Source organism: Bubalus bubalis, chromosome 1 (genome assembly GCF_019923935.1).
Source record: "Bubalus bubalis isolate 160015118507 breed Murrah chromosome 1, NDDB_SH_1, whole genome shotgun sequence".
NCBI classification, from domain to species: Eukaryota; Metazoa; Chordata; class Mammalia; order Artiodactyla; family Bovidae; genus Bubalus; species Bubalus bubalis.
In genome coordinates, this window is record NC_059157.1 from 172,049,597 (window position 1) to 172,071,230 (window position 21,634).

General features: G+C 44.4%; 1 protein-coding gene across 1 annotated transcript in view; it reads right to left on the reverse strand.

Moving 5' to 3' along the window:
• GRK7 (G protein-coupled receptor kinase 7) overlaps positions 1–21,634 on the reverse strand; it is a 42,889-nt gene that overhangs the window by 12,413 nt on the left and 8,842 nt on the right. The window contains exon 3 of the mRNA XM_006078029.4: positions 893–1,167. Coding sequence (XP_006078091.2) covers positions 893–1,167 — 275 coding nt within the window. The remainder of the gene's footprint in view (positions 1–892; positions 1,168–21,634) is intronic.

The window sequence follows — 21,634 nt, forward strand, 5'->3', positions numbered from 1 at the left end:
AAACTCAAAGGCTCTTATTCCTTGGAAGAAAAGCTATGACCACCCTCGACAGCATATTAAAAAACAGAGACATTCCTTTGCTGACAAAGGTCCAAGCCATGGTTTTTCCAGTGGTCATGTATGGATGTGAGAGTTGGACTGTGAAGAAAGCTGAGTGCCGAAGAATTGATGCTTTTGAACTGTGGTTTGGAGAAGTCTCTTGAGAGTCCCTTGGACTGCAAGGAGATCCAACCAGTCCATCCTAAAGGAAATCAGTCATGAATATTCATTGGAAGGACTGATGCTGAAACTGAAACTCCAATACTTTGGCCACCTGATGCAAAGAACAGACTCATTGAAAAAGACCCTGATTTTGGGAAAGATTGAAGGTGGAAGGAGAAGGGGACGACAGAGGAGATGGTTGGATGGCATCACCGACTCGATGGACGTGAGTCTAAGCAAGCTCTGGGAATTGGTGATAACAGGGAAGGCTGGTGTGCTGCAGTCTGTGGGATCGCAAAGAATCAGACAGGACTGAGTGACTGATCTGAACTGATGACACACAGTGTGGGCAAAAGATAAAATAGAAATAAATTCAATCGATCCTATATATTCCTTGTATACTCTGCTTGAAATAGTCTATGCAACTATTTGAATTATGTATTATTTTTCTTCTTTTCAATGTATGCTGCTTTGCACCTCACCTTTTCACTTTAAAATGTATTTTGGAGACTGTTGGACATCAAGTGTTTCTAGTATTTGAAAGTGTTGAAAATACTTAACCACACAATATGCAAATAATAAGAAAATACTGCTATTATTTAATACCAAGGCCTTATCATCAATCCAAAGTATTCTCCAAATCCCTGTGGCAATGCTGACATCACCAATCATGTCTTTATATAATAGTTACCTGCTTCCTAAGCGTTGCTCTGGTGTCTTAGCCAAGAAGAGTCTGCAAATATCTTTTGCTTCCTCTGTGAAGTTACTGTGTTGGAATCTGACTTCCTCTTTCAGTGTTCTTTGCTTTAAATCCTCTTTACTGACTTTTTCCTTGTAATCTCTGAATGGTGTTCGTCCAGCAACCATTTCATAAATACTGCATCCCATTGCAAACCAGTCCACAGGATAGGAATAACTCGCTTTTTCCATTAGGATTTCAGGAGCCATATAACCATTGGTTCCAGCCTGTAATGCCCCAAGCAAAAAACAAAGCAAACACTAATGTGAGTGTAACAGACACGGCGGATGCCTTCCCAGTGCCCATTCTCCTTCTCTTTCCTTATTGAGGGAACCCTAATTTACTTGGAGTGGCCATGTGTCTAACCTGTTCTATTCCCCCACTTTCCCAATAGCCTCTGGTGTAGTCAGGGCAAGCCACGCAATCCATTTTAGCCAATGAAACATTAAGAGGACTTGGCTGGAGTGCATTATTAAGGAGAGAGATATTGTGACTCTTGAAGTGGGAAAATCAAGAGATTTTGATCTCTTGATCAAAATCAAACCTAGACTCTTTTCAGAGAAGGCAATGGCACCCCACTCCAGTACTCTTGCCTAGAAAATCCCACGGATGGAGGAGCCTGGTGGGCTGCAGTCCATGGGGTTGCTAAGAGTCAGACACGACTGATCGACTTAGCAGCAGCAGCAGACTCTTTAGTCTCCTCACTTCATCCTTAGGTGAAAAATTCACATGGCTGTTGCTAAGAGCCCCTAAATTGTGCTTCTGCTTTTCATTCAAAGATAATAGAAAATTAGATGCATGATTTTTTAAAAGGTAGAGCTCTTTAATGATAATATTGGATGCTCACATAGTAGTATCTGTATAAGAGCTTTTTAGTCTATTTGGCATGTGATGATATTATTATCAGCCATCTTTGCCTATTTGTCTCTGCACTGAAAAATTAACACAAATATTTTAAATCAGAAAATTCCACACATGAAACTTCATTTAACATGAATGACTATATATTACAGGCACACTGCTACTGATAATATATACCAAATGATCATTGGGTTTATATATATATATATATTTTTTTTTTTTTAACAGGTTTCTCAGGTGACTCAGTGGTAAAAAAATCTGCCTGCCAATGTAGGAGATGTAGGTTCGATCCCTGGGTCAGAAAGATCACCTGGAGAGGGAAATGGCAACCCATCCCAGTATTTTTGTCTCAGAAATCCCATGGACAGAGGAGCCTGGCAGGCTACAGTCTATGGGATTGCAAAGAGTTGGATATTTCTGAGCAACTGAGCACACACAAAGACATACACACACACGCACACACATATATATATATTACACATAATACACAATTTACCATCTTACCATTTTAAATGGTCAGTTCAACTAGTAAGTACATTCACATTGTGCAATGAATCTCCTAAACTCTTTTCATCTTTAAAAGCTGAAACTCTGTACCTGTTAAACAACTCCCCATTGCCCCCACTCCCCAAGCCCTGGCAACTGCCATTCTACTTTCTGTCTCTATGAATTGACCATTCTCAGTACTTCATATAAGTGGAATCACACAGCATCTGTCTCTTTGTAACTCAGCATAATTTCACTCATTCATTCAACAAATACTTAACGAATACCTGCAACATATCTTATAATTATAATGTATATATTTATATTAGAATGTGTTTTCACAAAAACTAAGCTGCTTTTGTTTAAAGTATGATGTATAACCTCTGCAGCACTTAAAAATGCTAACAACATCCTAAATGACAATAAGCACCTATTAATACAGAAAACATGAAAACATCAATTATTGACAGAGCTGTGAGAAACAGATGTGCTCTGTGATTTGACTCAGATTTTCAGGAGAGCGGTTAGACACAGAGCAATAATGAGATGTATCTACCGTTCTCGTTCCAGAACCAGGTCACTTGGAGCAAGTAGCTCAAAGAATTGACTCAGAAGAAAGGGAAAGGAATCTACATCAAGATGTTCATAGTGCCATTATGGCCACAGGCTGGAAACACCCAATGCCTTTCAGTAAAGACAACAGACCAGAGTCACATGTTAATACCAAAAAGTGCATATATGTAATGGGTTTTGCATACTGTTTGTAAATGTGAATTCAGTACATCAGAAAAGGTTGAAAAACATTTTTGTCGTTCATTGGGTGATTTTTTTTCTGTCTGGTTGCATAAGTATATATATATATTTTTTTCAATGTATTTTTGGCCGCATTGGGTCTTCATTGCTGTGCATGGGCTTTCTCTGTTGTGGAGGGTGGGCTTCTAGTTGCAGAGTCTTCTCTTATTGCAGAACACGAGCTCCATGGTGTGCGGAGCTCATGGGGCCGTGGGCTCAGTCACTGTGGCACACAGCCTTAGCTTCTCTGTGGCATGTGGGATCTTCCCGGACCAGGTATCTAACCCATGTATCCTGCATTGCAAGGCGGATTCTTAACCACTGGGCCACCAGGGAAGCCCAAGTATATGTTTCTTTTATGTGCACAATGTATGTACTACCTTAGGAATATTAAATTTCATGGGTGATTTTTTTACATGGATAATAACAATGAAAAACACGAATAACCCAAGCACTGATTAGGAGTAATTGGCCCGTGCAAGAAACTTCTGGAAGTGACTGGTCTGACAGGCTGCTCATGAGTCAGCGTGGCACTGCTGTTTTCATAGACGTGGACATATAATTTGGGTGACCTTATGTTCCGGTTTGCCCGGGACAGTACCAGTTTACATCTGTTGTCCTGGCATCTTGTCCAGTGTTACATCTGCCCAGAACAAAAGGGTGCTGAAGGTCCTCTGAGGCCCAGGATATAGTCTTACTCATCATTGTATCTAGCCAGGTATTTACTCCCAAGTCTCCTTTCCTGCATGCCCCAAAACATGTTTGGCAGGTAAACAGTAGTAACAATGGTAACCAGACGTTTTCCATTCAATATCCAACAAATATTTGTGGAGCCACCCCTGCAGTGATTTCTAGGGATACCAAGATATACAAGGCCTGGCCCCTGCCTCTGAGGATTTACAGGTTGGTGGAGACAGATCAAAAGGTTAATTCAATAAAGGAGGGTCAATGCCAAAATGGGAGTGGAAAGCAAACAAAGGGAGGCCAGAGGGTGTGTGTGTGTGTGTTTGTGTGCTGGGGATATTTCACTGAAGGGTGACAGCTGAGTTGAATTAGGAGGAAAGAACCTGTCACACAGAGAAGGTTGTCTGGGAAAGGATGAGTGCAAGAGTTGGAGTCCAGAAAAATGTGGGGTGCCCAGGGAACTTTAAGAATTTTGGATTTCTAGAATATAAGATCTGTGAGATGCAATGGTGGGAGGGGAATCTGGAGGGGGAGATGTGGACGAAATTGAGAAATGCTGTCTGCCAAGGTAACAAAAATCCATTCCCAGGCTCCCTTTTCTCTTCGTCCCTCTGTGTAGAGCCAGAAGGCTAAGTGCTCCATCTCCCGGCCTCTGTTGCTCCCAGGGTGGCCATGTGATAATGTGACATGAGTTGTATTGAAAGGTGTGCAAGGCAAAGGCAATGAGAGTTGTGGAAAGTCTTAAAAAAACGGAAATACATAAAAGATATAAGATGGATTCATGGATCCATAGGGGGAAGGATAGATGGATGGACAGGTGATAAAGCACATATAAAATGTTAATAATATACAATGAAATACTATATAAAAAAGAATAAAACATGGATAAATGTTACAACATGGATAAGCCTTAAAAACATTATGCTAAGTGAAAGAAACAAGTCACCAAAGACCACTTACTGTATGACTCCATTGATATGCAGTGTCTAAAATAGGTGATTCCATAGATTCAGAAAGTAGATTAGTGGTTGTTTAAGACTGGGAACGGGCTTCCCAGGTGGCACAGCAGGCAAAGAATCTGCCTGCAATGCTGGAGACATAGGAGATGAGGATTGGATCTCTGGGTCAGGAAGGAGGGCATAGCAACCCACTCCAGTATTCTTGCCTGGAGAATCCCATGGACGAGGAGCCTGGCAGGCTACAGTCCATAAAGTTGCAAGAAGTCGGACACGACTGAGCAACTGGACAGGAACGCATGTGTGCAAGGTTGGGAGAAGGGGAATGAGAGTGACTGTTAATTGACAGGTGGTTTATTTTAGGGGTGAAGAGAATATTCTAAAACTGTGATAATGTTCACGTATCTGTGAATATACTAGAAACCACTGGATTGTACACTTTATATGGGTCAATTTTATGTATTTAAATTATATCTCAGGACTTCCCTAGTGGTCCAATGGTTAAGAACCTGCTTGGGACGTGGGTTTGATTCCTAGTCAGGGAACTAAGACTGCACGTGCCACAGGGCAAGTAAGCCCATGAGCCGCAGCTACTGAGCCCACGTGCCACAACAAAAGATCCCACATGTTGCAACTAAGAGCCAGTGCCGCCAAATGAATATTTAAAAAAATAAGTTATATCTCAATAAAGCTGTTTATAAAGAAATCTGAGCACTGAAGAACTGATGCTTTTGAACTGTGGTGTTGGAGAAGACTCTTGAGAGTCCCTTGGACTGCAAGGAGATCCAACCAGTCCATCCTAAAGGAGATCAGTCTTGAATATTCATTGGAAGGACTGATGCTGAAGCGGAAACTCCAATACTTTGGCCACCTGATGCAAAGAACTGACTCACTAGGAAAGACCCTGATGCTGGGAAAGATTGAAGGCGGGAGGAAAAGGGGACGACAGAAGATGACATGTTGGATGGCATCACTGACTTGATGGACATGGGTTTGAGTAAGCTCCGGGAATTGGTGATGGACAGGGAAGCCTGGCGTGCTGAAGTCCATGGGGTCACAAACAGTTGGACACAACTGAGCGACTGAACTGAACTGAAAGCTGTTTAAAATGTCTATGATAAAATCTAGGTAATGGGTATACAGGCGCTCATTTCAACTTCTCTATATGTTTGAAAGTTTTCATAATAGAATGTACAGGGAGGGCTTCCTTGGTGGCTCAGTGGTAAAGAATCTGCCTGCCAATGCAGGAGACACGGGTTCAGTCCCTCATCTGGGAAGATTCCGCATGCCGAGGAACAACTAAAACGGCCGCCACAACTACTGAGCCTGTGCCCTAGAACCCACACTCCACAAAAGAAGCTACCACAAGAGAAGCCCAGCCACTGCAATGAAGAGTAGCCCACTCACCACAACTAGACAAAAGCCCCCACAGCAACGAAGGGCCAGCACAGCCAAAAATAAATAAAACTATATAGAAAAAAAAGAACGCACAGGGAAAAAAGGAAAGAGGGGCAGGGGAATGTGATGTCAGATGTTACCACACTGGCTTCTAGTTTAATGGGTACATGAGACTCTTCCAGAAGGGTCACAAGGAGGAACCACAGGAGAGGGGCATCTGTCTGCCCAGCTCCCTCTCATCTCCCATTGCCATTAGTCAATAGTAACCCTGTATGCTATAACTTATACGTGGAATCTAAAAAAATACAACAAAAAGTGATTATAACAACAGCAACCACAAAAAAGCAGACTCACAGATATAGAGAACAAACAGTGGCTACCAGTGGCAGGGGGCAATATAGGGATAGGAGATTAAGAGGCACAAACTATTAAATATAAAATAAGCTACAAGGATATATTGTACAACACTGGGAATTATAGCCAATATTTTATAATAACTATAAATGGAGTATGTGTGTGTGTGTTAGTTGCTTCAGTTCAGTTCAGTCGCTCAGTCGTGTCCAACTCTTTGCGACCCCATGAATCGCAGCACGCCAGGCCTCCCTGTCCATCACCAACTCCCAGAGCTCACTCAAACTCATGTCCATCGAGTCGGTGATGCCATCCAGCCATCTCATCCTCTGTCATCCCCTTCTCCTCCTGCCCCCAATCCCTCCCAGCATCAGGGTCTTTTCCAATGAGTCAACTCTTTGCATGAGGTGGCCAAAGTACTGGAGTTTCAGCTTTAGCATCAGTCCTTCCAATGAACACCGAGGACTGATCTCCTTTAGGATGGACTGGTTGGATCTCCTTGCAGTCCAAGGGACTCTCAAGAGTCTTCTCCAACACCACAGTTCAAAAGCATCAATTCTTTGGCGCTCAGCCTTCTTCACAGTCCAACTCTCACATCCATACACGACCACTGGAAAAACCATAGCCTTGACTAGACAGACCTTTGTTGGCAAAGTAATGTCTCTGCTTTTGAATATGCTATCTAGGTTGGTCATAACTTTCCTTCCAAGGAGTAAGCGTCTTTTAATTTCATGGCTGCAATCACCATCTGCAGGCATTTTGGAGCCCCCCAAAATAAAGTCAGCCACTGTTTCCACATCTATTTGCCATGAAGTGACGGGACCAGATGCCATGATCTTCGTTTTCTGAATGTTGAGCTTCAAGCCAACTTTTTCACTTTCCTCTTTCACTTTCATCAAGAGGCTTTTTTAGTTCTTCTTCACTTTCTGCCATAAGGGTGTTGTCATCTGCATATCTGAGGTTACTGATATTTCTCCCGGCAATCTTGACTCCAGCTTGTGCTTCTTCCAGCCCAGCATTTCTCATGATGTACTCTGCATATAAGTTAAATAAACAGGGTGACAATATACAGCCTTGACATCCTCATTTTTCTATTTGGAACCAGTCTGTTGTTCCATGTCCAGTTCTAACTGTTGCTTCCTGACCTGTTAGTTGCTTATTCTTGTCCAGCTCTTTGCAACCCCATGGACTGTATCCTGCTAGGTTCCTCTGTCCATGGGATTCTCCAGGCAAGAATACTGGAGTAGGTTGCTATTTCCTACTCCAGGGGGCCTTCCCGAACCAGGGATTGAACCCTCATCTACTTCACTGCAGGTAGATTCTTTATCATCTGTGCCATCAAGGAAGTCCATAAATGGAGCATAACATTTAAAAATTGAAAATCACTATATTGTACACCTATAACTTACATAATATTGTATATCAACTATATTTCATTTTTTAAAGAAATTTTATTTAAGTTTAATCTCCGCTAGGTCTTTATTGCTGTGTGTGGACGTTCTCCAGTTGTGATGCTCAAAGGCTACTCTCTAGTTGCAGCCCAAGGACTCAGTAGTCTGTGGCATGTGGGATCTTAGTTCCCACATCAGGGGTCAAACCCGTGTACACTGCATTGGCAGGCGGTTCTTAACCACTGGCCCACGAGGGAAATTCCAACTATATTTCAATTTGAAAATGTTATTTTGAATTCTCTGACATGTAAATGTTTAATTGTATTTTGAAATTATATCATGACTAAATATAATAAAAAACAGAATTGTTAAAGCATGAAAGAAAAAGACAGTTACGCTGAAGCTAGCTTGTCTACCCAGATATGTTATCCAGACCCTCAGCAGTCGTGCTGAAAAGCAGGTCCCACATCATACCAAAGTATGATGTTTCATCCGGTTCTAAAAGTGGAGGAGCAACTTGGCCTACAAGTGGTGCCAACAGGGTACTGCCCAAGAGAGAGAGAAAAAGGAGGCATCAGTGAAGACTGTCAGTGTGTGAGGTTTGTGAGCCGGTACACCAGCTTCATGAAATTTCTCTATGCTGGGGTTTGGCGTGGGGTATTTTTCATCCCGTGTTGGCTACTGGCTGGCCTCTCAGTCTAGAAACTAATGGCTGTCAGTATCATGAAATTTGCTCAAATTATTTCTTTGATCATTTTCTTCCTTTCATTTTCTTTCTTCTCACTCTCCTGCTCTCTCTCTCTTTAAATCTGAACTTATTCTTTGTGTTTCTTATCTTTTGCTTCTATTTTCCATCTCTTTGTCTTTTTCTTTCCTTCTTTTTTTAATCTGGGAGACTTCCTCAGTTTTTCTTCTAACTCTTCTATTTTTTTTAAGTACTTTATTAATGGGAAATTTCAAACACACACAAAAGAAAAGACACTAGAATAATAAATCCAGTGTACTCTACTCCCAGCTTTAACAGTTATCAACACATGATGAATCTTGTTTCTTTTGTCCTTACTTACTCTTATTGCCCTCCACTCTACTAACTCAGATATTACTTGAAGTATTTCACTATGAATCTTTAAAAGATAAGGTCACTTAAAAAAAAAAAAAGCAAACAAACCCAAAGCACTACAAACACCATTATCTCACTTTAAAAATAACAATAATTCTTGAATATTATCAAATATCTGGACATGTTTACACTTTCCCTATTGTTCAGTAAACTTGTCCTCTAAATTGTTTGTTTAAATTTAGATTCAAACAAGGTTCACACAATGTGATTGATATGTCTCTTAAATCTCTGTGACAATTAATTTTTTTTGTCTCTCCTCACCAACCCCCCCTGCAAGTTTTTATTAGAAAAAAAAATTGGTTAAACTCTAGAGTTTCCCACAGTTAGACTTTGCTAACTGCATTCCTGTGATGTCACTTAACATGTTCCTCTGTTCTTTGTGTTTCCTGTAAGTTGATAGCTAGATCTAGAAACTTCTACTGAACTTTTCATTTCTGCAAATATGTTTTTATTAACATAATTAACACAGAATAATGTGCATAGATCTTATACTGTTGGTTCAATAAATTTTGATAATTGACTACATCCACACAAATAGGACCCAAACCAGATAAAGAACATTTCCATTCACGTAGAAAGCTACTTTGTGTCCCTTCTGGTTCCTTCTCCTCCCTGCTTCCCAGGCAACCACTTCCTGATTTCTGTCACCATCAATTAGTCTTGCATTTCATATAGATGGAATTGTAAGATAGATTCTCCTTTGTGTTTGACTTCTCTTTTAAACATAATGTTTTTTGAGATTTATCCATGCTGTTCTGCAGACATATTTACACATATTTTATTTCCAAATGTCCTTTTCTTCTCTGAAAATCCCTGTTTCATGGATGCAATATCTTCCCTTAAATCTCAAAGATAAGAACTGTAGGTTTTAAAAAATGTTCTTTTTTACTCCCTGAATTGTTCCTGTTTGCTACAAGTTTCTTTCTTCTGTTTGTTTTGGCACTGCCTTTCATTTTGGATGATTTTTTTCAAGTGACAAACGATCTTTGTTTATGCTTAACAGTGTGACACCAAAAAGTTGACAAAAGCTTGTCAACTGTTGGATTTCACTGTAGGGTGATTATGCCAAGCCATGTCATCAAGGATCTCACCTGTAGACCTTTTTTGTTAGGCTGTTCAGTGTCCCCAGAGGGAGATCCTCTAATACTCCATAAGAGAGGTCTCAGTCTGCTTGCCCTTATTATGGGTGCTGAGATGGAAAGCCGCTAAAGGTCTCCCTGTGTGTAGTATTTCATCCTCTACAGCTCTGAGTTGGGCTACAAGTTCCTGGGTCAGGCTTCTCTCTGTTCAATCTCTTGAGCTGGAGTGGGAGAGGCATAAAAAAAGACTATAAACCACATCCTACTGCACTTCAGATGGTGGTGATGGGTAAATTCTACTTGGTTACATTTATTGTGAGCTTGCTCTGTGTGTGGCAAGCTTCCAATGAGCAGATTTCAGAGGCAAGTGACTTGAAGGATTAAAATCACTAATCAGGACACTGGATAAACATCAGTTGATTGGGAGAAGCTTTAGGGTAAAAGTGGAGAGCATATGCCAGTCCGTCCTGAACAAAGGATTGTGAGACACACACTGGGAGAAAAATTGGAAATATTAATAATGGGAAATAGGTATTGAGTGTTTATTACACGTTAAATATTTTCTCCAATGCTTTCTGTGAATTTCTTATTTACTCTTCATGATACCCCTATGAGATAGAGACTACTTTATCGCCCATTTTGCAGACTGGAAAACTAACCCACAGAGGTTAAATCTTGCCCAAGGTCACCCACCCAAGATTTACACACAGGCTTGCGTTGTGAACTACTACACTACATTGCCTCTGTGGAAATGGCTGAGGTAACTTTTTCTTACTCTTCCAAGTTCCCTTCAGGATTTCTTTTTCTCCCTCTAGAGTGTCCTCCCTCCCTCTCCCCATCTGCCAAGTACTAAGTCTTCAAACTCTAGGAGATAGTGAAGGACAGGGAAGCCTGGTGTGCTGCAGTCCATGGGGTCGCAAAGAGTCGGACACGACTTAGTGACTGAAGAACGAATTTACCTCTTGGCCCTAAAGGCAGAAAATATCAGTGATGGAATTTTGAAGGGCACCACCCCCTTGCAGAGTGGAGGTATTTCACAGAGGAGAAGAATGGAATTAGCAGTGCACGCCAGAGTCTAAGCACCCAAATTCCATCACAGCCTCCAGCTGAAAAAATTAATTGCCTGCCCTTTACGCCATTTGTCTTCTGCATGTGAACTGCCTCCTCAGAATGGGGTGGGAGGAGAGACCGGGCCAAACAGCACGGGGCAGGGTCCAGCCACGCTGAGCTCTCGCAGCTCAGTTTAACTCCTGCAGTTACAAAGGGCCCCCGCACATCAGTCTCTATGGCATCAAAACAATCATTTTCCAGTCCGTATGACCAGAACTGCCATTGCGAGGGCTGTAGGGATCACCCAAGTGTCAGCAGCAACAGAACTCAGTGGAGGTTTTTGTGTATAGTTTAACTTCTTCTTTGATTCATTTTGTTTTGTTTTGCTATGGTTTTATAGTGCCCTTGGATGGGTTCACTCTGTCAACACCTGGTCAGGCAAAACACAGTATGCCCAGCATTCAGGATATCAAGCATCAGACCTCATAGGGTTTAGGAAGCTTGTTATTCTTAAGTTGCTAAGTTGTGTCCTACTCTTTTGCGACCCCATGGTCTGTAGCCCATCAGGCTCTTCTGTCCTTGGGATTTCCCAGGCAAGAATACTGGCGTGGGTTGCCATTTCCTTCTCTAGGGGGTCTTTTCCACCCAAGGGTTAAACCCATTTCTCCTGTATTGGCAGGGAGATTCTTTACCACTGAGCCACCAGGGAAGCCAGATGGAGGTTCAAATCCCCTGCAAGCGGACAGCAGGAGGTGCCTCTCCCACTGTCATCACACGTGGGTTGCTTAGTCCAATCAGGGCCACCTGTCACCTACAGGTATCCAGACTTGGAGGAAGGTGGACACCCCAGGCGAGCATCAGGATCCCAGCTAGTTTGTGGGGACCTGTGTGGACACCTCCTGCCTGCCTTGCTCTTGCTGTCGGATGCCGGCTTCCCCTGACCCTCAGCTGTAGTCACTCTCACCCCTGGGTCCCTGAGAGCGAAGAGGCTGGGTCCAGGCTGGGCGGAACTGGCACACTGAGTTGTCCAAGGGTGGCTCTGGGCAGGAGTGAACTGTAACCTCAGCCGCGGTGATGAGAGCAGGGAGTGGACTTTCAGAGGGGATGAGAGGGCATAGTTCTTGTCTTAATAGTTTTACACGTCCATAAAAAAAGTGTCCCCCGAGCAAGCGTGCCGAGCCGTGTGTACAGTGCAGGTCTTTCAAGGTCAAGGTCACTGCCAGTTCCCAGTAAACCTGCAAAGTTGGCAATCTTCAGTTCATCAGGAAAAGAAATGCCTGTATCGCGGGCCCCGGGTGTGGCCAGGCCGGGCTGGATTTACTGAGCCGCGCGGGACAAAGAGGCGGTCAAAGAAGCTATCTCCTCGTCTCGCGATGGCCCAGCAAACTGGCCAGCGGAGCAAGAAACCGCCCGCGGATCCTCTTCCCCCCAGTTTATCACAGACCAGATCCACTCGACAGCACAATCCAAACAGAAGAGGGAATCAGAATGTACATCTTTTGTTTGCCGTGGCAGGAGAACTGTTGAGCAGAGGAAAAAAAACAAGCTGAGCTTAGCGCTATCAGCTGTTTCCTGGGGCTCGCTCCTTCCTTCCTCCGAGGGGGGCCCGGCCGCTTTGTTCTCGTTCCCAGCTGCTCCTCTGCGCCTTTAAGCGGTGGCCTTTGCAGACCTCGGAGGAATGCGGCCCGGGACCCCAGGGGACTTTGCTCCGAGGCCCCGCCCTGTGTGCTCAGCGCCCCCGGCTGCAGCCTCCAGATCGCCGCCGGCCTAACTTTTGTTCCTCGTCTGCCTGCCTTGTTCCTTTCTGCCAGCCGGGGAAAGCAACTTCCTGGGCCGGAGCGGGAACCTCATCAGAGGGGCCTTGCTGCTCTCCCTGACAGCCCTGGGAGGAGGAGATCCAGAAAAGGGGTCCCTGCAAGAACAAATCCTGCACCTATACAGTCTGGCGTCAGTCAGCTCTAGTGCACATCCCAGCTCTACTCATTATTAGCTGGCCACCCCCAGGCCAGTTACTCAATCTCTCTGAGCTTCACAGCTCTGATCTCATAGGATCGTGATGAAGATTAAAACCATAAGACACACTGAGTGCTTTTGCAAAGTCTGGCATGTTTCACACCCTCAATAGGTGTTAGCCACGACCAAGCCAAAGCTGGTCCTGTAGGCAGGGCAGCTACACACACACAAAAAAACCCAGAAGCCTCTAAGACTCCATCAGATTGAAAGATGAGCGTGGTACATCATCAGAGATCAATAGCAGTAGTTCTTCCTCTGGAGTGTGTCCTTGGGTGGGTTCATGTTCTTTGAATCTGTCCAGTGGCAGGCTGATGCCTGTTTTCCATGATGCCTCTAAAAGGCTCAGAATAAAATCACAAAGCTCCACATGGCTGTGAGGAAGCAAGATGATGGTGTGTGCCTGCTGGGCTCAGCTAGCAGGAGAGCTGTGCCCTCACCCACTGCCCACCCCGCTGCAGCCTTGGAGTCCTGCTGGCTCTTTGCGTCCCTCAGAGAAAAAGCACAGCAGCCAAGGTCCCTGGAGCAGCTCCAGCGCCTTTGCGGTGAGGCAGAAACAGTGCAATAGCGGGGATCACGACAACAGGTTCGGTGCTGGGCTTCTTGTAGAATAATCATAGCAATCATTTTTTGAGTGCCTACCAAGTGGCTTATCTCTGCTAGGCATTTATCTACCTTAATCTTCTCATCAAGCCTAAGAGGCGAGCAGTATTAACCAGGCTCAGAGAAGAGGCATGACTTGCCTGGGGTTAAGTGCAGGGCTAAGACCAGCCTAAGTAGCAAGTCTGGGCCAATTAGAAGGCAGTCTGCCTGGCTTGGCTGGCTGTCAGTCCTCACTGTCCCCACAGCCAAGTGCCCCAGGTGTGGGGTCAGCCTGCGCTTCTATAAACAGCAGCCATAGTAAATGGCAGAACCAGGTTGACAAACTCACTGTCCTTCCATCTCGTTGATCCTGTGGACCGCATTTCATCAGCTGCACTTGATCTGAAAGGATGCTCTGAGCCTCCAACCCGTGTCTACCTTAAAGTAGAAGATGCGGCAACTGGTTGTTCTCTGGATTGCATCATCTCGCAAGACAGCCCCCTCCTGCTGCAGACTGCAGATCTCACGGCTCTTCTTTCTCCTCACAGCCACAAATCAACAGACAATGTGCCAGCCTGCCCAGTCCCCAGGGAAGACCCAGGGCCAACCTGCTCTCCACACACCAAGCCGTGCAGACTGTCAAATTCTCTTTCCTCTCTCCTTTGGTAACTACAGGTTTGTTCTCTGTATCTCACTCTTTGTGATCTCATGAACTGCAGCCCGCCAGGCTCCTCTGTCCCTGGGATTCTCCAGGCAAGAATACTGGAGTGGGTTGCCATTCCCTTCTCCAGGGGATCTTCCCAACCCAGGGAGCAAACCCAGGTCTCTCACATTGCAGGCAGATTCTTTACTGTCTGAGATATCAGGAAGCCCATATTATTTTTTACTTTCCCTATATAAGCAGGATTTCATTCTTTTGTATGGAGAAGTAATATTCTAATGTATGTGTGTATATATACATATATGTGTGTGTGTGTATATACACACATCACTTCTTAAACCGACTGTTGATGGGTATTTCCATGTCCTGGCTTTTGTAGATAGTACTACTATGAACACTGCATTCCCCTATTCTTTACCTTCAACTCCCTCTTCCTGACTGTTCTTCCAAAGCTGATTTGTCACTTCTCTGCCTGGAAATCTTCAATGGCTCCCCAGTACCCTTGGCATTGGGTTCGAATGCCTTTGTCTGACTCCTCCAGCCCTCTAGGGCCTGACATACGCCCATTTTCCAGTTGCACTTGCTGTCACCCCTCACGCCCTGTGACTTCACACTCGAGGCAGCTACAGAGTCAGTCTGTTCTGTGGCTGAGCCCTAAGCCTCTGATCAGGGCTGTCCACTGAAGCACTATGGACATGGAGGGTGCTCTTTGGGCGGGGAGCAGGAGGGGATGTCCTGCACATTGTAAGATGTTCACAGCCTCCCTGGACCCTACCAACTAGAAGCCAGTAGCAGTTCCCCCTTCATGGCAAACCAAAAAGTCTCCAGACATTTTCATAATGCTCTGGGGGCCCAAACTGCTCTCGGTTGCAGACCACCACCCTATGCTGAGCCCTGTGCCAAGCCCACTTTCCTTTCGGTTCACCTGGCTCACTTCTGTTTGCCTTGCAAGTCTGCCTTTGGTTGTCATTTCCTCCTGGAAGCCCTTCCTGACCCCATGCTGGGGCTGGTGACCTTCCTGCACACCCAACTGGGACAGCTTGCCCGCTGTACTGTCACTGCCCTGTGGCTTGATGGTCTCTTCCCTGTTGTGGACTTCATGAAGACAGGCATTTGTCTGTACTCGGGGCCAAGTCAGTACCTGTGACAGGACCTCACCAGTAAATCACCTTGACCGCCTTTCTCCCTTAGCTCACATCCAAACCACTACTGAAGCCGGATCATTCTGGAATCTCTTTCCAAATCAAACACTGTGCTCTGACTACCCCTCACAACCCCCTCCACCCCCCGACACATGTGGGCTAAGCTGCCATCATCTTTCACCGGGATTGCAAACAACCACAATCCACATGAATCCCCTCTGATCTGCTTTCACTTCAGAAGGAGTCATTTTGTTCCAAAATGGAATTCTAAACTCTTTGCCTGCTTTGGTTAAACACTTTCAAAGGCTTTCCAGGGACTTCCCTAGTGGTCCAGTGATTGAGAATCCGCCTGCCAATGCAGGGGATCCGGGTTTGATTCCTGCCCCAGGAAGATTCCACATGCCTCGGAGCAATAAGCCTGTGGGCCACAACTAGTGAGTCTGCGCCCTAGAGCCGGTGCTCTGCAACAGGAGAAACCACTACTGTAAGAAGACCACACACCACAACCTCAGAGTAGCCCGCTCACAGCAACGAAGACCCAGTGTTGCTATAAATAAATAATAAAATTTTGAAAACAGATAAATAAATCCTCCACATGGAAATCTGTTTCTGAGTCAGTTTCTAGTGACGCCTACCAAGACACCACCCAAACTGCTTTGCAGAGTCAATTTCTATCTTCTTTCTGATGTTAGTGAGTTGTATTTCCCCTGTGGCTGATGCTCAGAGCCTCACATGCGAGTGGGCTCACTTCAGTCACGTCTGACTCTTTGTGACCCTATGGACTGTAGCCTGCCAGGCTCCTCTGTCCATGGGATTCTCCAGGCAAAAATACTGGAGTGGGTTGCCATGCCCTCCTCCAGAGAATCTTTCCAACCCAGAGATCGAAACTTAGTCTCCTGTGGCTCCCGCATTGTGGGCAGGTTCTTTACCACGGAGCCACCTGGGAAGCCCCAGAGTCTCACGTGTTAACAAATCCTCCCTGAAGAGCCCCATGTACCACATCTTCACAGCACTTGTCATCCTTGAAAGGTTACATTCATTGGGGGAAATGAAGTTCTGTCTCCTTCACTAGACTGTAAGCTCCACGAGGGCAAGAAATGTCTCTTTTTGCTCATGGCTCCATGCCTTATTTTATTTTATTGTTTTTTGAGGGAGTTTTGGTGGAGACCAGCATGTGACAATACAGTAACCAGAATGCCTGTCCTGTGTGGTTCTCAGAAGTAAATTCTCAAAGAGAAAAATACTTGGAGCAGGGTCATAAGGGCTGTGATATATGTAGTTGTCAACCCAGCAATGCTGGGTCTTTGTTGCTGTTTCAAGTAATTGAAACACACTCAGAGATCTTTTAAAAATCAGTGTGTCCCTAGCATTTTATTCAACACAATAAGAGCTTCAAAATAAATATGATGGCTGGGACTTCCCTGGTGGTCCAGTGGTTAAGAATCCAGCTTGCAATGCAGGGGACACAGGTTTGATCCCTGGTAAGGGAACTAAGATCCCACGTGCCACAGAGCAACTAAGCCCATGCATCACAACTACTGAACTTGCATGCCACAACTAGAGAGTCCAGGCACCTGAACAAAAGATCTCACTGCTGCTAAGTCGCTTCAGTTGTGTCTGACTTTGTGCAACCCCATAGACGGCAGCCCACCAGGCTCCCCCGTCCCTGGGATTCTCCAGGCAAGAACACTGGAGTGGGTTGCCATTTCCTTCTCCAATGCATGAAAGTGAAAAGTGAAAGTGAAGTTGCTCAGTCATGTCCGACTCTTAGCGACCCCATAGACTGCAGCCTACCAGGTTCCTCCGTCCATGGGATTTTCCAGGCAAGAGTACTGGAGTGGGGTGCCATTGCCTTCTCCAAAAGATCTCACATGACTCAATAAATATCTCATGCAGCAACTAAGACCCGATGCAGCCAAATAAATAAATATTCAGAAAATAAATGTAATGCTGAAACTCTGTCATCCATCATCCTTCTGAGTGTGAAGAACTGATCAGAGGTAGGGCAAGGTAACCAAACATGTCATGAGCTCTTGGGTCACTGTGCTAATTTCATTCTAATTCCTGACAAAATAGCAAGTTTTAAGGATTGAATCATGTTCTTTAAAATCTGAAGGTCATTGCTCTCCACATAGAACATTGAACTTGAAAAGTCCTGGCACAAGCCCCACTGCCTGATTTTCCTATTATATTTACCTCATATCTCTAAAACTGCCAAGAGTTAGTTTTAATGTGTGCATGTGAATGTCAGCTGAAAACAGGCTGGAGTGCTTATCACATTTATTATAGGTGAATACTGAGGGTGGCTGGGACCACAGTTAATGATATTGTGTTGGGCTGTGGGAGCCTGACTCTGAAATATTAGTCACATGTTTCCCTGTAAAGGTTGGGCTCCTTTTCCAAAGTCTTAACTCCAACAGAGGTTCAACTAGGCCTGAGATTGGTGTACATGTCAGACCAGACTCAGGAAGTTATGCGTCATCACACACACTCATTCTGAGTTTTATTCAGTGGAGGGTCTTTTACAGCATTATAAACCAGAGGCAACATTCTGCCCTGTGTGTGAATTTGACAGTTCAGTTCAGTTCAGTCGCTCAGTCGTGTCAAGGTGGAGTCAAAACTATAAGTGCTCTTGAATCTGGCATACCTGGGTTCATCTCACATATGAGCAATGTGACTTTGGATGGGTAACTTAACCTGAGTTTCGACTTCTCCGTCTGTAAAATGGAGCTAATAACAGCCCCTACCTTGTAACATCTTTTTGTAAAGGCTCTATCTAGCTGCTGTCATCACTTAAGTAAGAGGTCAGAAAGTTTCCAAACCATCGAGCAGTTATTAAGGGCATCCACTATTTCTGTCTATCCGAATTCCATTCCCATTCTCTTCCATCCCTATTTTCTTGTTTTCTTTTGGCCTTGTGGTGTGGCATTTTGGATCTCCGTTCCCCAACCAGCAATCAAACCCAAGGTCCCTGCATTGGAAGCGCAGAGTCTTAACCAGTTCTTTACAAAAGGTCCTTTAAATTCCCAGGGAAGACTCTCAATGGACAACTCAAGTTACATGCCCAATCATATCCAACTCCACCAGCCAGGACTAGGTCTCTGTTCTCAGGAGCTAGGGAGAAGTTCTGTCCTATATAAATATTGGGGACAGGGGAAAGTGTTCTCCAATAGAAAACAGGGATGGAGGGACTTCCCTGGTGGCCCATTGGTTAAGACTCTGTTCCCTTTCCATGAGACTGTTTGGTTGCTAAGATATGCATGGAGCTGCCGGTGGCCTCCACGTAGAAGCCCCTGAGAGTGAAAGTGAGGCTAATACTGAGGAAGGCAGAGCTGAGACACAGAGGGAGAGCTTTCAGCGACACTGCTCAGACCCTGGATCAGGCCAAACTGCTAGGCTTCTCAGTTATGAAAATCATTAATTTCATTTTCTTGAGTAACTTCGCTTTGTTCCTTAAGATCCATGATTGATAGCCCAGTAAATCATAGTAAAACGTAGGCCATATGTTCATCTTCTGAGTTTATGAGTCTTTTCCTATAAATAATTCAAAGACTATCTCATAAATTCATGAAATCTTATAGATTAAGGATGTCCTGGGGCCTGCCTGAGATGGCTGACTCAGCGAGTCAGGGATAGGTCTGGGACAGGAAGCCAGGGTCTCTGCATTCCAGCCAGTGCTCTTAAGCATCCTTGCCTCTCGTTGTGTGTCTTCCTCAGTCTTTCTCAGACTCGAGCAGAACTACCCTCACCTTTCCTTCGTGAATCATTGTCCAACTACCTGCAACCAAGGAGACCCACTGGACAAAGGGCATCACCTTCTAGAAGTGGCTCCATTCCCCCAATAACCATGGCCTCTTCCACCGAAGACAGCCATGATTTAAGAGAAATAGACACAGATGTGGGTCTTGATGGAACTTAGGTGAAGCCAGAGAGCTGAACTCTGGAAGTAAGGCTGTTCAGAGCCCAGGGCCATACTTCAATTCTCATTACCTCGTGTGGGGATTATTACAGTAATTCATCATACTTCAATTCATCATATATGCTGTTAATCATCTTCTTAAAGAAGCACTCTGTATACCCAGACAAAACTATAAGTTGAAAAGATACATGCCCCTATGTTCACAGCAGCACTATTCATAATAGCCAAGACATGGAAGATACCTAAATGCCCACAGACAGATGAATGGATAAAAAAGATGTGGTATAAATACACAATGGAATATTACTCAGCCATAAAAAAGAATGAAATAAGGCCACCTGAGATTATCAAGTTAAGTGAAAAAGGTCAGAAAGAGAAAGATAGATACCATAGCATTTGATATTATGTGTGGAATCTAAAATATGACATAAATGAATGTTTCTACAAAGCAGAAACAGACTTTCGGTCACAGAAAATAGACTTGTATTTGCCACGGGGGTGAGGTGGGGGAAAGGAGGATTGGGAATTCCCGATTATTTTGAATTAATTGTCCTCATTTTATTTATCTATTTTTAAAATTAATTAATTTATTTTAATTGGAGGCTAATTACTTTACAATATTGTAGTGGTTTTTGCCATACATTGACATGAATCCACCACAGGTGTACATGTGTTCCCCATCCTGAAACCCCCTCCCACCTCCCTCCCCATCCCATCCCTCTGAGTCATCCCAGTGCACCGGCTCCGAGCACCCTGCATCGAACCTGGACTGGCAATCTGTTTCACATATGATAATTTACATGTTCCAATGCTATTCTCTCAAATCATCCCACCCTCGCCTTCTTCCACAGAGTCCAAAAAACTGTTCTTTACATCTGTGTCTCTTTTGCTGTCTCGCATATAGGGTCATCGTTACCATCTTTCTAAATTCCATATATATGCGTTAGTATACTGTATTGGTGTTTTTCTTTCTGATTTACTTCACTGTGTATAATAGGCTCCAGTTTCAGCCACCTCATTAGAACTAATTCAAATGCATTCTTTTTAATGAATTGTCCTCATTTTAAAAGCAAGACGCTTCTCAAAAATTCACAGGTGTCCCTTTCTGTTTTAAAAAGTCAGGGGACTTCTCTGGTGATCCAGTGGATGAGAACTCGCCTGCTAATGCAGAGGACACGGGTTCAATTCTTGGCCTGGGAACTAGGATCCCACATGCTGCAGGGCAGCTAAACCTGTGCACCATGACTACTGAAGCCTGTGAGCCCAGAGCCCCTGCTTCACAACAAGAAAAGCCACAGCAATGAGAAGTCTGAGCACCGCAACTAGAGAGTGGCCCCCCTCGCTGCAACTAGAGAAAGCCTGTGTGCAGCAACGAAGACCCAGTGCACCCAAAAATAAATAAATGAATGAATAAATATTAAAGAAAAAAGAGCCAGAGCTTTGGATCTCTGTTCTCACAGTGTGGTCACTGGACACGAGGAGTGGCTTCCCTCCTTAGATGGAAGTGCTCACTCTGTTCTGGGGTCCACGGCACTCGCTTCACTTCTTAGGCTGCATGCCTCGTCGTTTGAGTTTGCTCCTTCAGCTCTGCACAACTGTTGTTCAAAGTCTTTTTAATCCACGTTATAGAATTATCTCACAAATGCAATTTCCCTGTAAGGCAAAATGATACATGCTTTCCTTTGATAGGGTCCAATCAGTGTCAAAATGTTCTTGTGGGTTTCCTTACATTTATGCAAAAATTTAGCAGGACTTTTCTTTACAGTTCTACCTTCATTCAGCTGATCATACTCTGGGAATATAGTGAGATCTGTACTTAAAAATTTTGTTTTTATTTGGTTGCACCAGGTTCTAGTTGGGGCATGTGGGATCATCCATCTTCATTGTGGCATGCAGGATCTTCAGCTGTGACATGTGGGATCTAGTTCCCTGACTAGGGATCAAACCTGGGCTCCCTGCATTGGGAGTGCAGAGTCTTAGCTACTGCACCACCAGGGAAGACCCAGTAATTCTTTATATGGTTTCTTGACATCAAAACATTAGTTAGCTACAGAAGATAAAATATGTTGCTTTTCATTTCTTCTGTGAAATGGATTGTGAGTATAATGATTTAAAATCCACTTGCTGCTGCTAAGTCCCTTCAGTCGTGTCCGACTCTGTGTGACCCCATAGACGGCAGCCAACGAGGCTCCCCCGTCCCTGGAATTCTCCA